Genomic DNA, 19,563 nt, shown 5'->3' with positions numbered 1-19,563 from the left:
CCATTTCCCTACTCATCTGGAATCTCTCCCTACTGCCAATACTGTCCCTGTCAGATGGGTGACATGTCCCTACACTACCCACACGCAGAATGTGCGCCAAGCCTAGGAGCCAGCATTTTAAATATGCTCTGCCTGGCCCAAGACGGCTGCCGGAGTCACATGGAATGGCAGCATCCAATCAGATAACTTCCTCAATGACCTAGTAAAACCACAGGGGAACCATGTTCCTTTTGACTTCCCCTCCAACTGCAATGCTGCTGCAGTCGAAAATTGCCTATGATGTTATTACTTATCATGCAGGCAATCCCCCCCCCACCAGCACCAAAAAACCTCAAGCATTGCAAATTAGGCTGCACGGGGCAGTAAAAACAAAAAAATGGTTAAGCCACAGTTTTACTGCCCCCAGACCCCCCCATCTAAAGCCTACTATGCAGCCTGAAGGGGTATGTGCCTGGTCTGAATTCTTTCTAAAGCGGTGTATGCATGGCGTATCAAAAGAGCAGGGCTTTCAATAAGGGACAGAAGTTAGAGAAGATGCAGTACATGGGTCTAACGAGCAAAAAGCTGTCCAGGGGAAGCTAGATTGCCATTGACAACCGCATTTGTGTCACTTGCTAAAGCAGCCAACCAGCCAGGAAATGCGACTTCATAGCTGCATTAAGAAAAGAAAATTGTTGTGGTTCACTTTTTAGAGAATAACAACCGTGAACTTAGCTGTAGCACGTCAGAATAGGTGATGACTATGACACTACCATATACAAACAAAAAATAATACATTGCGTGTGTATATATACACATGTATACACACACACACACACACACATTATAATCTATATATATACACACATACATACATTATAATATATATACACACACACACATTAATATATTATATATATATATATATATATATATATATATATATATATATATATATATATATATATACATATACACACACACACACACACACACACACACACACACACATATATACTTACCATCTCCATATCATGGATCTTAGCTTTGAACTGTATGTTCTCCTTCTCCAGCTCATGCAGTTTATCAGAGCGACCTCGCGCCCCCTCCAGCTGGTCTTCCAACATGATTTTTGTTTCTAGAAGCACCTGATTGTCTTCTTTCAACTCCTACAAAGACACAAATATAATTTAGAAAGAATAATATTACTGGGGAGCAAATGGTGACATAATAATTGGTACACTGAAAGAAGGTTGTGCTAACGCAACTACATATTCTGCAAAAATATCTAACTCGGCAAGCCACAGGCAAAATAAATTCACAATACTGAATAACATCAGTGTTTTCATTTGGGTCATTATAACACAGCATCTAGTTTTGGTCACTCTGCATTTACACATACAGTAGCTCTGTCTGACAGGTACACTTTAAAATAGACATGAACTGAAATAGCGATGTTAAAGGTCTATTTTCAACCCAGGTTCTGAATGTTGGGCAGAGTCCTTCGGCACCTCTGTGCATGGGCAGGACATTCAAAGCTACTACAAAACAAAGAGGGCGCACCGACCTAGTGCATTACCGCTAAACAATTTTATTAAAGTGTTACTAAACCCAGGAGCCTGCATTCACTATATCTGGTCTCCCACAGTACACGGAAATGCAAGTATTGTAGTAAATGTAAACTGCTAAATACCTTTTCTCATCAGCAGTATATAGCAGTCTTGTGACGTCTATCAGTGCCCGGTTAAAGCTTGTAGGAAGAGTTTTCATTCTCCTTTGACTGTCCTATGAGGCTGCAGGACCCCTGACCCTCTGTGTGGACAGTGCTGATTGGCCCTGTTCTGATCACATGCACCCTCCCCAAAAAAAAAAAAAAATAATTCTCTCTAGCAATACACACCAAACTGAGCATGGCTCTGTTCTATCAAGAGATGGGTTGGGGACAGTGGAAGAAGGTGAGGATCAGAAGACAGGATCAAACAACCTTTTTCACAATGCAGAGGATTAACCCCCTAGGTTCCACAGTGAGAATAACAGGTATGCTTTACTGCATATACAGACTGATTTTACTGTTGTGGGTTTAGTAACACTAATAAATGGATAAGTGATATATTCACAAACACATGATAATGACAAGCGTATTCTAAAAATCAGATGAGACTACTTCCAAATCCACACCATTCAACTGGTAACATTGCAAGACCTTCCAGCGTCCAACGCGGCTTCCACATTTCGAGGAACAATCCCTCTTCATCAGAGGCTCTGATGAAGAGGGTATGTCCCTTGAAACACATAAGCCGCATTGGAAGCTGAAAGGTCTTCCCATGTTACCATTTGAACAGTGTGGATCTGGGGGCAGTCTCATCTGATTTTTATAGTACGCTTGTCATACATTTGCGAGTATATCACTTGTTTTATCTACTAAATAATTTTTTTTATCTGTAATGCACTAGGCTGGTGTGCCCTCTCTTTGTTGTTTTGTAGTCTTGTATAAAGGATTCCCACAAGTCCTGAAGGGGGCAGCAAGGCACACCAACGCTATATTTGGAAGCCAGGGAAGCAATCGGCATACCAAGTCCTAAAACCACATACACAAGTGCAGGAGGTTGTTCTTTGGACATTCAAAGATTGTGGTGCCATATTCAGCAGCTTTAAAAAGGGACTGAAGTTCCTCTTTAAATGTTCATTATGCCTAGCCAATACCCTGAAATATGAATTCCTCCTGAAAAATAGCAGTACAATTCCTGTGCCTACAACTTCCAGCTGTATATTTGCAGTGTGACCTTACTAGTTTCAGTGAGATTTACTGATCTCATAACTCCTCTGCTCACTTTTTTTGCCTGCTGTAAAGGAGACTGTAGTGGAAGGATCTCCCTGCTTGTTTCATTCATTCTATGGATGCTTCTCACACCTCTCCTGCTGCATCCTAAATATCCCCCACCAGTTACTAGATTACCAAATCATCAGGGCGTCATCTCTGACATTAGGAAGTAAAGCCCTTCCGGTACTAAGATGGTGGGCCTCCACACAGAGAGAGTGCAGAATGAGGCATGAGAAGTCCCTAACTAGGTAAAGATCAGCAGCAAAATCCCATAGACCAGTGGTCTCCAAACAGGTCAGCTTCAACTGACACCAATGATGGGACACCATTCCTCCCACTGACACCAATGATGGGGCACCATTCCTCCCACTGACACCAATGATGGGGCACCATTCCTCTCACTGACACCATCGATGAGGCACTACTTCTCCAACTGACACCAATGATGGGGCACTATGCCTTGCACTGACACCTTCAGTGGGGCACTATTCGACCCACAGACACCAATGATGGGGCAATATTCCTCCCTCTAAAATCAATGATGGGACATAATTTACTGACACTGATGCCAAGGATATTTGTACTCCCACTGGCTACAGTCCGCCCCCCCAAAGCCCGAAGGATAGTAAACTGGCGGCTAGTCCTTTTGCCCTCGCTTGTCATTTAAGGGCACAGCTTCAACAGTTCAGGTTGTCTAAGACTTATTCAGACATGGACCACTTACCTCCACCCTGGCTTTGTAAAATTCAATGTCGTGCATTCGTTCTTTATACCGGCTGACTTCACTTTCAAGCTTGTCAACTCTTACAGCTTTTTCCCTGAGTGCATCCAGCTCATCTCTGTACATACGAGCAGACCTGGCATCGGCCAACAAATTCATGTTCTACAGGAACAGAGTCAGAAATATGGAATTAGCCAACATTTATAGCAAACAATCAATTTGTTGGTTTCCTAAGAAGCGGGCCAGTTTAACATTCATTGGTATGGGATGTCCAGAACTGTAACTTGAATACAAACCGAGGACCTAAAGGTATCCTCTGGCTGATAAAGATCACCATGCTGTCCTTCCATAGGATAAATAGATCAGCCCAACTAACAGCAAAAATGTTCCAAACACAGAATGCAGATGCTCTCTCTCTCTCTGTAGAATATGCTCCTCAGTTTCCCCAAGCAAGAGGTGTAGGGTGGCTCGTACTGGCTTTAAGTGGTTTTAAGATGTCCCTTAGTAGTAAGAAAACAGGGTATTGCACCTTGCTGCTTCTCTTCTATCAGGCTCTGGGGTGTAGTAGTTCTTACTCACTCAGTCCCTTAGGCGATTCCTGAAGCTCTGCGGCACAGGTTGGCTTCGGCTAAGTCTAGCTGAGGCTGAAAGGGTGTGAGGCTTCATCTGCTGCTCTCTCCCCCTCTGGCTCATTCAGAGGCAGAGCCCCCCCCCCCCCCACAACACTGGGAGACCCCTCTAGGCAACTGGACCCTGGACTCTGCTCCCACATGGCCAGGCTCAAGGATACTTATGGTCCATCTTTCCACCTTATGGGCCATCCCCACCCAGGGTTTGGAGGAGACTCCATAAATATTTAGGCCCAATCTCTGCTCCTCCTCCCTCTAAGTTTTAGAACCCTCCAGAAGTTCCAGAAGCCAGAGGTAGGTAACAGAGACTCTTGCCAGTTAACTCTAAACAAATTAACCTCCCAACTAAATTTTCCTACACTGTACACATTTTTTTTTTTTTAATAATGGTGTCTCTTTATGCTAATATGTATTTTTGCAGTAGGTTTTGGTGGTACTTTATATAGGACACCTGTAAGGATACCTATTACCTGTCAAGGCTGAAGCTATCATACAACACAGGATAATGAAATAGCCTCTAGGTGAGCATATTATTGTTCATGATGCTGGAGTGGGATGCGCTTTCCTGGAACTAGAGTCAGACAAGGGCTGCTTTCAGGACCGAATGAGAGCCTACGTGGTGGCATCAACAACCACATTGACAGATTCCTTTCACTTGTATTTGTTCCTTGCACACCATGAGAACCATACTATACTGGCGAAGTCACAATTACAACCGATTCTGTAGTAAATCACCAGCACTGTTCAAATTAGTCAGTGGTGCCCCAGATGAGCAAAAACCAGGAGAAAGAGAAAGAAAAAGTCACAAGAGAGGTCCTTACAAGAGTAGCATTCAGTTGTACATATTGCAAACAAGTGTAAACTCACATTCACAAGGTTGCTGGAGACCTATCCTAGGGTTACAGGCAACCTATTTTAGCACATCCAGAAAAACTAACACCACCATATGACACTTAAAATATGCCTCCAATAGTAAGTCACACAGTCACATTTAAAATTATAACATTTTTATTACAAAATCTATATAAAATCCACCAAAACAAGGCTTAAAACCATGCATTAGTGCTAAACAGATGTACTGTACATATAAGAGCCCGAAGTCACATCATTTCAAATACAGGTGGCCTAAGGTGTTTAAAGACTAAACTCTACACCAGGGGTGCCCAACCTTTTGAAGAGCGAGGGCCACTTGAGCGACTTGGTAACTGGTCGCGGGCCACAATGAGCGGGGCGGGTGGATGGCATGTCCGTGTCCGCTCTGCATTTGCAGAGTGGACACGGACGCAGCCCACGATACTTTTTAAGAGGATCGTATTGGAGGTAGAACACAAGCCGCTTTACGTCTGCCACTACTTAGAGGTGAATGGAGGGTCCAGTTGGTCGGACTGTCGGGCTGACCATGTGAAAGGCTGTTTTCACACTGATGCGCTGCAGTTTACACTTGTGCAACGCAGTGTACCTTTGGCTTTCCTGCAGTTTGCAATAGACTATTATATTCTGCAGGTTTGGTGCACTTTCAGAAAGCTCACCAAACTCACAGGTAATAATAGAAGTCTATGGCTCAGTGCACCTGCGGATCAGTTTGAAAGCAGCCCAGTAACCACTGCAGAAAAGATATGCCCATATATCTACTGTGATTTTAGCAATAAACTGACCTTTAATAACAGTATTCTTTCAATTCTATCCCAGAGCAGGAGGTCGCGGGCCACATCAGAGGGCTCCGCAGGCCACATGTGGTCCCCAGGCCACTGGTTGGGCACCCCTGCTCTATACGTTTCACAAGTTTTCCCGCTTCTTCAGGATTCTTTTGGTTTCATGGAAACATCACAGGATTATGTTGGAGATGACTCACTGGACAGTGCCACGACATGCACACACAAAGACAGATATGAGCCTAGGGGAGGCTAATGAGCCTCCCTTGGATTGTGGGGGGCCATTCAGAAAACACCACACGGCTACTGTAGGGTCATATAATATTCAAACTGGTACACTCCTAATAACAACCAGCCTACAAGAACTATTGAGACCTAATGGGTATGGGGTTTCCGCCTAAACAAGCACTCCAACAAGTGGCATGAATCTCCACATTCTCTTCCGTACAATCAAGCATGTCTCCATGACTGTCTCCACAGAGAGAGTATGTGGTCAAATTCAGTGCTTGTTGGGGTATTCCAGAAATGTTTGCACTGCACTGGGTTGCGAATAGATCCAGTGAACACTGGTAAAATGGACGAGGCCCCAAAATTGAACCAATATGTGGTCAACAGAGGTGCCCATTTCAATTTTGGGGCCTCATCTATTTTACCATTCTATTCTAATGGTTTACTGTAAGATCAAGCTTGTCACACAAGACATAGTATTGCATTGTCCTGAAATATCGGCTAAGGGAGCCCTTTCATGACAAACTTTATGGTAAAATAAACGATGGAGTGCTAGAGACATACCACAGGTCCCCTTAAATTACACTTAGCAGTCACAAGTGGGAAACATTTGAATTCCGGGGTTGGAGGTATGATCTTGACCAGCAATATAACACATTGAATTACGTACACAATAGAACATACTGTATATGGATTTATAAACTGTCTATACATAGCTCTTGCCCTAATTTAATGTCATAGAAGATCCTCCATGACCTCTCACATATTATGATGTCATAGAAGATCCTATATTGTGACCTCTCACATAATATAAAGCAGGGATATGCAATTAGCAGACCTCCCGCTGTTGCAGAACTACAAGTCCCATGAGGCATAGGAAGACTCTGACAACCACACGCATGACACCCAGAGGCAGAGGCATGATGGAACTTGTAGTTTTGCAACAGCTGGAGGTCCGCTAATTGCATATCCCTGATATAAAGTCATGGAAGTCCCTCCACGACCTCTCACATAACAAAGTCATAGAAGATCCTCCATGACCTTTCACATAATATAAAGTCATGGAAGATCCTCCATGACCTCTCACATAAGTGGTATAGATAAAAAGTCTCAGCTTGCAAAAACAGATACAGACTGCTGAAGACTGAGGAGTACACAGGGCACTTAACTCACACCTGGGAGGGATATGTGCTCATAAATAAATACTGATGTTATGAATATTTGAAACTTGTCCAATCATGGCTTCTATCAATTCAGCATCAAGTAGGAAAAATGATCCTGCCTTCACGAACCAGGGAAGTACCAATGCTGGATGCAAATGTCACACATCCAGCTTGTACTAAAAGAAATAGAGAGTGTGCCATTGCTGACCTTCTTAATAATACGTTAGTCGCTTGGCTGTCTCTGCCTTTCATATTTTCTCAGTCACTGACCCAGAAAATGCACACAAATGAGGAAAAGTCAGACCTGATCTGCATACTTGCTTAAAGCATTAAAGTAATTTCTCTAACATGATATCCAATAAAATAGTATTTTCAGGAGAAGAGGTCAGCAATGGCAACCTCCGCATTTCCTCCAGCTGAAATTTTGCATAGAGTGCGGAAGGAATGGAATAAACTTTTGTTCCCCTTCCGTGAAAATGTCCTGTTGTGTAGTCCGTGGAGACAATTATGCTGACCATACAGGCTCATATTTTAGCCAATTCTTGTGCCGTGTACACACGGTCGGACTTTAACAGCAAAGGTCCGATGGAACGAATGAGTCGGACAATTCGACCGTGTGTGGGCTTCTTCGGACCTTTGCTGTCGAAAAATCAGATGGACTTTAGATTTAAAAGATGTTTCAAATCTTTCCGATGGACTTGAGTCTGGTTGAAAAATCCATTTGTCTGTATGCTAGTGCGACGGATGAAAACCGACGCTAGGGTAGCTATTGGCAACTGGCTATGAACGTCCTTATTCTAGTCCGATCGTACGTCATCATGGTCGAATCCGTCGGACTTTGGTGTCATTGTGTGTGGCCAAGTCCGTTCATTCAGAAAGTCAGTCGGAAGTCGCCGAAAGTCCGTCGGGAATACTGTCGGACCTAGTCTCCCGGAAAGTCCGGTCGTGTGTACGCAGCATTGCTGTCTCCGGTGGGATTCGAGCAGTGTATGGCCTGCCCTGCACCACTCAGACAAAAGTTGTTCAATCGACTTTTGGCAAAGGAGCCAGTTGGAAAATTTTCAGTGAAACACCTCCTGCATCCAATCAGATACAGGCACTGTTCAGATATTTAGATCACAATAGTGCGGTAGGGGTGGCTCATCCATCTGCGCTGTTAGTGTGGAAAGAGGATCTGATAGATTTCTTTTGTTCAGTCTGCAGGCTGAGCAAAAGAAATTTGTATGGCCAGCTTTAGTATCTGCGTATTCTACAGCGAGGCAATTCAAAATCTAGGTAGGTCATGGTTTAGCGGAAAAGTGTCTCAAAATAAGAGAAATTAATGCCTCTTATAATTGTGAACGTGTTGCTTGTGCAAATGTACAACGCAATACGTAGATGTACATTGTGGTCTACCGGGATTATGGCTGAAGATATCAGCCATAAAACCAGGACCATTTTTCTGTAGGTGGCCAGCTCGTTCATGAGCCGCTGGGCCAGTTTCCGAAGCAGCAGGAGGGGATGTTCCCCCCCGCCCCCTTGCCGATGTTTCCGCAGAGAAACAATTGGACGGTGCGGCAAGCTTCTCCCATGGGCGATCAAAGAGTTAGCACTCTTTGATCGACTCTATGGCCTTGGAGGACCAGAGCAACATCAGGACGCCACTTCTGAAAAAAAAATATATATATTATATAAAAAAAAAATTTATATATATATATATATATATATATATATATATATATATATATATATATATATATATATATATATATATATATATAATTTATTAGCAAAAGATCTTTTGCTGTTGAAGGTAAAGAGGAGATCTGAGGTTGTTTTGACCCCAGATCTCTCTATAAAGAGGATCTGTGATCTTTATTCCTATTAAGGGATGTTTACATTTATTTTAATAGGAATAAAAGTGATCCAAAAATAAATAAAAGGAAAAATGTACAAAGAAAACGTTAAATAATAAAATATATTTATAAATAAATAAAAATATCCAAGCCCCCCATCCCTCCATGCTCGCACACAGAGGCAAACGCATACATGCATAAAAGCGTTGCCTATTGGGATTTTCTTAAGAACTATAGTTTGTCACCACTCCACAAGCATGCGCAATTTTAAAGCATGACATGTTAGGTATCTATTTACTCAGTGTACTATCATCTTTCACAGTATACCAAAAAATTGGGGTAAATATTGCATTTTGTTTTTAATTAAAGTGCATTTTTTCCCCAAAAATTGCGTTTGCAAAACCTCTGCGCAAATACCGTGTGACATAAAAAATTGCAACGAATGCCATTTTATTCCATAGGGTCTCCAATTACAAAAAATAAAATGTATAATTTTTGGGGGTTCTAAGTTTTTTTTAGCAAAAAATGCTGATTTAAACTTGTAAACAAAAAAGTGCCAGCAAAAGCCTGGCCGGCAATTGGTTTTTGAAGAACTGTGCCACTTGCCGACCTTCCAAAGTAATTTTACTGTGATGGGGCAGCAGCTACAGGCATAGCGACGCACCCCCCCCCCCCCCCCCCGCCTACTCCCCTGCGATTTGACACAGTTGAAGTTCATCAACAGATCCCGGCCAATGATTCATGGCTGGAACTTGCTGATCAGCTATATCAAATCACAGCCTACAGCCCTGTGTTGGTAAGCAACACAGAGCTCTGTACAGAGGGAGTGATAGCTTTGTTTATATTCCCTGCTAAGCAGAGAAAATAAATAAATCAATTTGTAGTACAAAGCAGCACACAGTGAACACATTAACATTTGCTAGGCACACAATTAACCCATTTATTGCTGCTAGATGTTAACCCCTTCCCAGCCAGTGTCGTTAGTACAGTGACTGCATATCTTTAGCACTGATCACTGTATTATTGTCACTGGTGATGCCAGTGACAGTTAGTTCCCACTAAGTGTCAGAGCCAGATTGCCAGCCACGCGATTGCAGTCCCATTACAAGTCGCTGATCGCCGCCGTTACTATTATATAAAAATAAATAAAAATTCCAGTAAACATCCCATAGTTTGTAGATGCTAGAACTTTCACACAAACCAATAATAATAATGATAATAAATATACACTTATTGGGATTTTTTTTACCAAAAATTTGTAACGAAATACATTTTGGCCTAAATTTATGAAGAAATTTGACGTTAATTTTTTGTATATGTTTTATAGCAGAAAGTAAAACCAAAAAAAAAAACATTTTTCTAAATTTATGGTATAATGTAAAAAAAAGTGTAGATCAAATAACACCAAATGAAAGCTCTATTTGTGGGGGAAAAAATGATATAAATTTAATTTGGTTACAGCGTTGCATGACCGCACAATTGTTGGTTTAAAGTAGCGCAGTGCTGAATAGAAAAAAATGGCCTGGTCATGAAGGGGAGGTAAAACCTTCTGGGGCTGAAGTGGTTATTTAATATGTAAAGAGTAGTGATGGACGAACTTCCGACGGGACGTTTCGCGAACGCGAAATGCGAACGGACCCAAACGTTCGCGAAACCGACCGTTCGCCGCGGGCCCCATTGACTTCAATGGGAGGCGAACTTTGCAAACCTTCATGTCGAATTTGCGGCCACGTGGTAATTATTAGGGGGTAAAACGTAGTCCCACCATCTGGACAATGACATAATACATGTATGAGGTGAATTTGGGATCGATAACTACAAGCATTTTTATTTTATTTGGGAAATTGTTCTAACAATTCAGGACTATGGAGCTAATGAAGGCAATGGAGGAGAGGGAAGGTCAGGGACCAGGGTAGGCAAAGAAGAGGGTGCAGGAGATGATCACCAGCAGCGTGACATACCGGAATGACACATGCACCGTGATAGAGGCATCTGACAGCAGCACCGTAATACAGAGCACTGACAGCAGCACCGTGACATACAGCGCTGACAGCAGCACCGTGACATACAGCGCTGACAGCAGCACCGTGACATACAGCGCTGACAGCAGCACCGTGACATACAGCGCTGACAGCAGCACCGTGACATACAGCGCTGACAGCAGCACCGTGACATACAGCGCTGACAGCAGCACCGTGACATACAGCGCTGACAGCAGCACCGTGACATACAGCGCTGACAGCAGCACCGTGACATACAGCGCTGACAGCAGCACCGTGACATACAGCGCTGACAGCAGCACCGTGACATACAGCGCTGACAGCAGCACCGTGACATACAGCGCTGACAGCAGCACCGTGACATACAGCACTGACAGCAGCACCGTAAGCAGCCCCAGGAGGAAGTCAGCACAGCACAGGGATGGTGTGATCCCCTCATAATAAGAACCCCCAGGAGGAAGTCAGCACAGCACAGGGATAGTGTGATCCCTTCATAATAAGAACCCCCAGGAGGAAGTCAGCACAGCACAGGGATATCATAAGCAGCCCCAGTAGAAATATGACACCGCTCAACCTCTTCAAAGAGGAGGGTAGGGGCATATAGTACGGTGTGCTTTTTTGGGTCAAGGAAGTGAGCCAAATGAATTAAGAAGGTCTGTGTGCTTGATTAAAAAAATAGTTTATAGACATATACATGGTCTACTGGTCACATGTGTTGAATTCCTCCGAGATCCATGCCTCATTCATTTTTAGAAATGTGAGGTAGTTAACACTGTGGTGAGCTAGGCGAGTACGCTTATCGGTCACAATCCCCCCTGCTGCGCTGAACGTCCTTTCGGACAGGACACTGGATGAGGGGCAAGCCAACAGTTCGATTGCAAATTGGGCAAGCTCTGGCCAGAGGTCAAGCCTGCCCACCCAGTAGTCTAGGGGTTCATCACTCCTCAGAGCGTCCACATCGGCCGTTAACCCAATGTAGTCGGACACCTGACGGTCTAGGCGTTCCCTGATGCTGGATCCGGATGACACCTGTCGATGGGTCGGCTGAAAGAATGACCTCATATCCGAAGTCACCAACACATCTTCAAACCGGCCTCTTCTTGCAGGCGCTGTTGGATTGGTACCCGCAAATCCTTCTCTGGGAGTGGGAATTGCTCCTCTGCCAGCGCACGCAAAAGCAGAATGCAGCATTTCTCGAAGCAAGGCCTGGAAGTGCTGCATTCTGACAGCCCTCTGCGACGGCGGTAACATTTCCGCCATTTTGTGTTTGTACCGGGGGTCTAAGTACGTTGCCACCCAGTACTGGTCCTTGACCCTCATGCTTTTTATACGGGGGTCCCTATTAAAACACTGGAGCATGAAGGCCCCCATTTGCACTAAAGTGGAAGCGGTGTGGTGGCCTGGCTCCTGCTCATCATCCAGGATAATGTCGTCCTCTTCATTCTCCTCTCCCCATCCTCGCACAACAGGGATCCCAGAAAGGTTTAAAGCATGCTCTTCTTGCTCCTGCTCATCCGCCCCGGCACCATCCTCCTCTGACTCCTCATCAGACTCCTGTTGTTGACTTGTCTCAGATAGAGTAGCCCCCCCTGGGAATTCATCCAGCATTGCGACTTCCTCATCTTCCCGCTCCTGCTCCTCCACAGCCTGATCAATGACACGACGCAATGCACGCTCCAGAAAGAAGGCATAAGGTACCATGTCACTGATGGCGCCATGGCTGCGACTGACCAGTTTGGTGATCTCCTCAAATGGCCGCAGAAGTCTGCATGTGTCGCGCATGAGCAGCCACTGGCGCGGTGAAAAAAAACCCAGCTCCCCAGAACCGTTTCTTTCGCAGAGTTCATACAGGTAGACGTTAACTGCACGTTTCTGCTGGAGCAGCCTATCAAGCATATAGAAGGTTGAGTTCCATCGCGTCGGGCAATCGCAAATAAGACGTCTGACCGGCAGATGGTGTCGCCGCTGAATGTCAGCAAGGCGAGCCATGGCCGTGTAAGATCTTCTGAAATGGGCCGAGATTTTCCTTGCCTGCCGCAAGATGTCCTGGACCCCAGGGTATTTGACAAGGAATCGCTGCACGACCAAGTTTAAGACGTGTGCCATGCACGGCACGTGCGTGATTTTGCCCTGTTTCAATGCGCTAAGCAGATTGGCACCGTTGTCACACACCACTTTACCAACTGTCAAATTGAGCGGTGTTAGCCACTCATCTGCCTGTGAACGCAAAGCTGAAAGGAGTGCCGGGCCAGTGTGGCTCTTTGCTTCCAGGCACAACAGACGCAGCACGGCATGGCAACGTCTCACCTGGCATGTGGAATAGGTTCTGGGGAGCTTGGGCGGTGCAGTGGAAGAGACGCTAGCAGCGGAAAAGGAGGAGGCAGCTGAGGAGGAGAGGGAGGAGGATGGAGTAGGAGGAGGAGAAGAAGAGTCAGGCCTGCATGCAATCCGTGGCGGTAAAACCAAATCTACACGGGTGCCACGGGTTACATGCTTGACGGCCGTCAGAAGGTTCACCCAGTGGGCAGTAAAACTGATATACCTTCCCTGCCCGTGTTTGCTAGACCACGTGTCTGTGGTCAGATGTATCTTGGCACCGACACTGTGTGCCAGAGATACATTCACTTGCCGCTGAACATGGCCATATAGCTCTGGGATGCCCTTCTCTGAGAAATACTTCCTTCCTGGGACCTTCCATTGTGGTGTTCCAATGGCCACAAATTTGCGAAAGGCCTCCGAGTCCACCAGTTTATATGGCAGTAGTTGGCGGGCTATGAGTTCTGACAAGCCAGCCGCCAACCGTTGGGCAAGAGGGTTATCCGGCATCATCATTTTTTTACGCTCAAACATTAGGCCCACGGAAGCCTGCCTTTTTGCAGAAAAATGTGAGCTTGGCGTGATGGAAGGTGGAGTGGAGGACAATTGTGAGGAGAGAGGAGAAGGAGAAGTAGAAGACGAGGCTGGACGGTGAGAGCCTGCAGTGTGGCTTTGTGTGTTCCGTTGCTCCCACTGGGCTCGGTGATGGCTGCTCATGTGCCTTCTTAAGGCGGTCGTCCCTAGGTGAGTATTGGGCTTACCGCGACTAACGCGTTGACTGCAAAGATTGCAGATGGCAACGCTATTGTCAGCAGCGGACACGTTAAAAAAAGCCCACACTGCGGAGCCATGTGCCGGTGTCCTGGGAGCGCCAGATGTGACCGTACATGGTCGATGACTCGCTCCTGATACATTTGCAGTCTGCTTTGTCCCTGCTGTGCAATGTAAGTCATTGCTGCTTCTCCTCCCTATCTGCTGGTCCATATCTCCCTCTGAACTCCCCTCCTCTTCCTCTCTTGTGGGCACCCACGTGACATCACTAGACACGTCATCATCAACGTCACCTTCCCCACCGCTATAAGTAGAGATCTCGGAGTAGGCAGCAACACCGGGGACCAACCTCCTCCTTGGGCTGATCTGGGTACTGGCGTCAGACTGCTGAGTAGCGCTTGTTGCTACCTCCTCTTCCTGATCCAATACCAAGAGTGGCTGCGCATCAGAAATGTCCTCTTGATATGGATCGGAAAATAATTCCAGTGACTCAAGCGGAAGGTATGTGGTGGTGGTGGTCGTGTTGTTGGTGGTAGTGTCTTTGGGGGTGCACATAGCAGAGAGTGAAGAAGAGGGTGCAGATCGAGAGGATGAGGAGGGTGCAGAAGAGTAAGGCTGAGCGAGCCACTCAACCAAGTCTGGTGCATCCTTTAAAGTAATTGAACGCACCTTCTGCAACTTCCCACTTTGGCTCAAGCCTGTTGCTCCTGCCCTACCCCTACCACCCCTGCGGAAGGGCCTGCCTCTTCCTCTGCATGTCATTTTTTAAATGACCCTGTGACAAAACTCTTAGTCCCTATACCGCTGAAGGACTGCTGCAGTATAGGTGAGCGGTCAGCAGTGGTGCACGTCAACCCTATCTATTGTGGACCTATAGCGGTCCTTACAGAACAGCAGACTGTACCGCACTCAAGCCTATGTACCGAAGCACCCTATACCAAGTTACCAGTCCTTATAAGAACCTTTGTGGACCAAGCAGGTTGTGTATTAGTGTTTAGCAGACTGTACGTCAGTCCCTATACCGCTGAAGGACTGCTGCAGTATAGGGCAGCGGTCAGCAGTGGTGCACGTCAACCCTATCTATTGTGGACCGATAGCGGTCCTTACAGAACAGCAGACTGTACCGCACTCAAGCCTATGTACCGTAGCACCCTATACCAAGTTACCAGTCCTTATAAGAACTTTTGTGGAACAAGCAGGTTGTGTGTTAGTGATTAGCAGACTGTACGTCAGTCCCTATACCGCTGAAGGACTGCTGCAGTATAGGGCAGCGGTCAGCAGTGGTGCACGTCAACCCTATCTATTGTGGACCGATAGCGGTCCTTACAGAACAGCAGACTGTACCGCACTCAAGCCTATGTACCGTAGCACCCTATACCAAGTTACCAGTCCTTATAAGAACTTTTGTGGAACAAGCAGGTTGTGTGTTAGTGATTAGCAGACTGTACGTCAGTCCCTATACCGCTGAAGGACTGCTGCAGTATAGGGCAGCGGTCAGCAGTGGTGCACGTCAACCCTATCTATTGTGGACCGATAGCGGTCCTTACAGAACAGCAGACTGTACCGCACTCAAGCCTATGTACCGTAGCACCCTATACCAAGTTACCAGTCCTTATAAGAACTTTTGTGGAACAAGCAGGTTGTGTGTTAGTGATTAGCAGACTGTACGTCAGTCCCTATACCGCTGAAGGACTGCTGCAGTATAGGTGAGCGGTCAGCAGTGGTGCACGTCAACCCTATCTATTGTGGACCGATAGCGGTCCTTACAGAACAGCAGACTGTACCGCACTCAAGCCTATGTACCGTAGCACCCTATACCAAGTTACCAGTCCTTATAAGAACTTTTGTGGACCAAGCAGGTTGTGTGTTAGTGTTTAGCAGACTGTACGTCAGTCCCTATACCGCTGAAGGACTGCTGCAGTATAGGGCAGCGGTCAGCAGTGGTGCACGTCAACCCTATCTATTGTGGACCGATAGCGGTCCTTACAGAACAGCAGACTGTACCGCACTCAAGCCTATGTACCGTAGCACCCTATACCAAGTTACCAGTCCTTATAAGAACTTTTGTGGAACAAGCAGGTTGTGTGTTAGTGATTAGCAGACTGTACGTCAGTCCCTATACCGCTGAAGGACTGCTGCAGTATAGGTGAGCGGTCAGCAGTGGTGCACGTCAACCCTATCTATTGTGGACCGATAGCGGTCCTTACAGAACAGCAGACTGTACCGCACTCAAGCCTATGTACCGTAGCACCCTATACCAAGTTACCAGTCCTTATAAGAACTTTTGTGGACCAAGCAGGTTGTGTGTTAGTGTTTAGCAGACTGTACGTCAGTCCCTATACCGCTGAAGGACTGCTGCAGTATAGGGCAGCGGTCAGCAGTGGTGCACGTCAACCCTATCTATTGTGGACCGATAGCGGTCCTTACAGAACAGCAGACTGTACCGCACTCAAGCCTATGTACCGTAGCACCCTATACCAAGTTACCAGTCCTTATAAGAACTTTTGTGGAACAAGCAGGTTGTGTGTTAGTGATTAGCAGACTGTACGTCAGTCCCTATACCGCTGAAGGACTGCTGCAGTATAGGGCAGCGGTCAGCAGTGGTGCACGTCAACCCTATCTATTGTGGACCGATAGCGGTCCTTACAGAACAGCAGACTGTACCGCACTCAAGCCTATGTACCGTAGCACCCTATACCAAGTTACCAGTCCTTATAAGAACTTTTGTGGAACAAGTGAGTTGTGAATGTTTAGCAGACTGCAGCAGAAGGGCAGCAGTCAAGTATAATATCCTTTCTATATTTGGAAGAAAGAATATTATACATGTACAAGCCTATTACTGTACCACTGATACCAGTCCTGAAAAGAACCTTTGTGGAACTAATAATAACAGCAAGTCTTTAAAATTACCCTCACTGCCTGACAACACTGCTTCCTTCCTGTCCCTATACAAATTGGCAAAAAAAGAGAACGATTAGTGGTTACTGGAACAGCTCTTTTGTGGACCTTGATAGTAACAGCTAATGATGATGATGATGATGATGATGATGAAAGACTAATCTGGCTGTCCCTGTAGCATACACCGTCCTTTCCCTTTCTCTAAACTAACAAAAGACACTCAGGCTGCTGCAAGAATCAGCAGCACAGCAAACCTATCAACACCTAACACCTATACCAGTCCTGAAAAGAACTTTTGTGTACCAAATAGCTAGTGGTTTATCTCTCCCTACTCCACACAGGAACCTGTCCCTATCTTAACAGAAGAAAGAATGTAAAATGGCCACCGGATCGGGTGTATTTATAGGTTAGGGGGAATGTACAAGTGTCCATGTGCTGTCATGTCTCAATTGGCTGTCCTGTATCACATGATAAACGTGTCACCAAAGGTTAAAGTTCTTGTATACATTAAACACGTAAGTCCGCCGCGGCGAACGACGGAAAAAGGCGTTCGAACGTGCGGACCGCGAATGTCGGAAATTCGCCGCGAAACGACCGCCGGGCGAACCGTTCGGCCATCACTAGTAAAGAGTTTATGCTTTGGAGGTCCTACATGATCCTACAGTCAAGTATTAAGCTTAAAAGCCTCCCATTTTGTCGAAGACTTTAGGTTCTTGGTGCACTTATGTCTGAGACCTCTCCATGCATTGACTTCTTTACTTTCAAAGCTTTACTTTGATTTTGTAACTATTATTCATGGTGAGCAGAGGTTGTCATTTTTTTTTCCTTTGTAGGCATAATTGATCAATTTAATTAGATTTTTTTTTTAAACAAAGGTGGTGTGTGTGGCAGTAAAGCAAGCAATGGATTAACAATTGAAGATAGCTGGATGGTGGTAAAATAGACTGATAAATACATAGATACTCTATATAGACAGGCATATATTATGATAATATATTTTGTCAAACAGCCTTAATAAATAGGAGAAAAATTCAGAGAGACATCTAAAAAGACATCACATCCACCTAAGGACAGCATGTGTCGGGCCCATTATAAAATATTTATAGGGTTAGTGTGACCTCTGACCTCTTGCTGCAGTCTCTTGAGCTCCGCTTCCAACTGGGCTACCTCCTGTTTACTGTCCAGAAACTGCTCCGTTTTCTCTTCCCTGGAAACAAAAAAACCATCAAATGTTATTTCTAAGCAGCATGGGGTTTCAATTGTTTTATCAGGAACTACTAATTAAAAAAATGCATTATAAAATTCCATATAGTAACAAGAGCTAGAAATTGGCAAAAAGATAATTGCTTTTTTGGTAGATCACCCGGTTTCTATCCTATCATGCAGAAACAGAACAGGCTCGATAAAAAAAAAAAAAAAAGAAAGAAAAAAAATATATAATAGCATAGATATCCATCCAGCAAAACTGCACGTACATTCATTCTGCATAAATTAACCATCAATAGTCTAAGTTGATTTTTCGAACAATGCATTAAAATGTGGCTGTGTGCAAATGTAGGGAAAAGTGCCTTTTGTGTATTTTCTGTTCTAATCAAATGTTCCTAGGGTATCATTTCTTCTGGTTAATGGTTCCTAGAGTATCTTTTCTTCTGGCTGAATGTTCTTAAGGTATATTTTCTTCTGGTTAAATGTTCCTAGGGTATCTTTTCTTCTGGTTAAATGTTCTTAGGGTATCTTTTCTTCTGGTTGAATGTTCTTAGAATACTTTCAATTCTGATGGAACTTTCTTGGGGTAGCTTCTCTTCTTATCGAATGCATTAGGGTAGCTCTTGTCTGATGGCATGTTCTTTGGGTAACTTCTCGTCTGATTGGTTCTTAGTGTACCTTCTCTTCTGATTATTCTTTCAGAATTTTTGTTTGATTTTCGAATAATGAATGGGTTCAAAAATCAATGTTAGTTTTTAACTGTAGTGATGAGAAAATTTGAAGGATCAGGGTGGAAAATTTTTCTTGAACAAGCAAATTTCTAGCATTGTATGTTGTGTTTGTTTTGGCAATTATATTCATTCCAAAATGGAAAGCAATCAAAATGTGTACTTTCACATGATATTCTTCATGTCTGATGGCAATATCGAACAAACCGACAAGATTATTTGTATGAATGTTTGTTACATGCTCTTGGGGCATCTTCTCTTCTGGTGGAATGCTCTTGGGGCATCTTCTCTTCTGGTTGAATGCTCTTGGGGCATCTTCTCTTCTGGTTGAATGCTCTTGGGGCATCTTCTCTTCTGGTTGAATGCTCTTGGGGCATCTTCTCTTCTGGTTGAATGCTCTTGGGGCATCTTCTCTTCTGGTTGAATGCTCTTGGGGCATCTTCTCTTCTGGTTGAATGCTCTTGGGGCATCTTCTCTTCTGGTTGAATGCTCTTGGGGCATCTTCTCTTCTGGTTGAATGCTCTTGGGGCATCTTCTCTTCTGGTTGAATGCTCTTGGGGCATCTTCTCTTCTGGTTGAATGCTCTTGGGGCATCTTCTCTTCTGGTTGAATGTTC

General features: G+C 44.8%; 1 protein-coding gene across 8 annotated transcripts in view; it reads right to left on the bottom strand.

Moving 5' to 3' along the window:
* The window catches only part of CCDC88A (coiled-coil and HOOK domain protein 88A), a 325,195-nt gene that overhangs the window by 155,803 nt on the left and 149,829 nt on the right, over positions 1 to 19,563 (bottom strand). For all 8 annotated transcript variants that reach the window (XM_077485516.1, XM_077485518.1, XM_077485521.1 and 5 more), the window contains exons 9-11: positions 18,139 to 18,220; positions 3,525 to 3,683; positions 1,002 to 1,148 (exon numbers count right to left, since the gene is read on the bottom strand). In XM_077485516.1, the coding sequence (XP_077341642.1) occupies positions 1,002 to 1,148; positions 3,525 to 3,683; positions 18,139 to 18,220 (388 nt within the window). The remainder of the gene's footprint in view (positions 1 to 1,001; positions 1,149 to 3,524; positions 3,684 to 18,138; positions 18,221 to 19,563) is intronic.

The sequence above is a fragment of the Lithobates pipiens genome, unplaced genomic scaffold, assembly GCF_037356315.1.
Source record: "Lithobates pipiens isolate NorthernLeopardFrog02 unplaced genomic scaffold, aLitPip1_a1.2 Scaffold_18, whole genome shotgun sequence".
Lineage (NCBI taxonomy): Eukaryota > Metazoa > Chordata > Amphibia > Anura > Ranidae > Lithobates > Lithobates pipiens.
The sequence above is the reverse complement of the archived record's forward strand: the minus strand, read 5'-3'. Positions and strand labels throughout refer to the sequence as shown.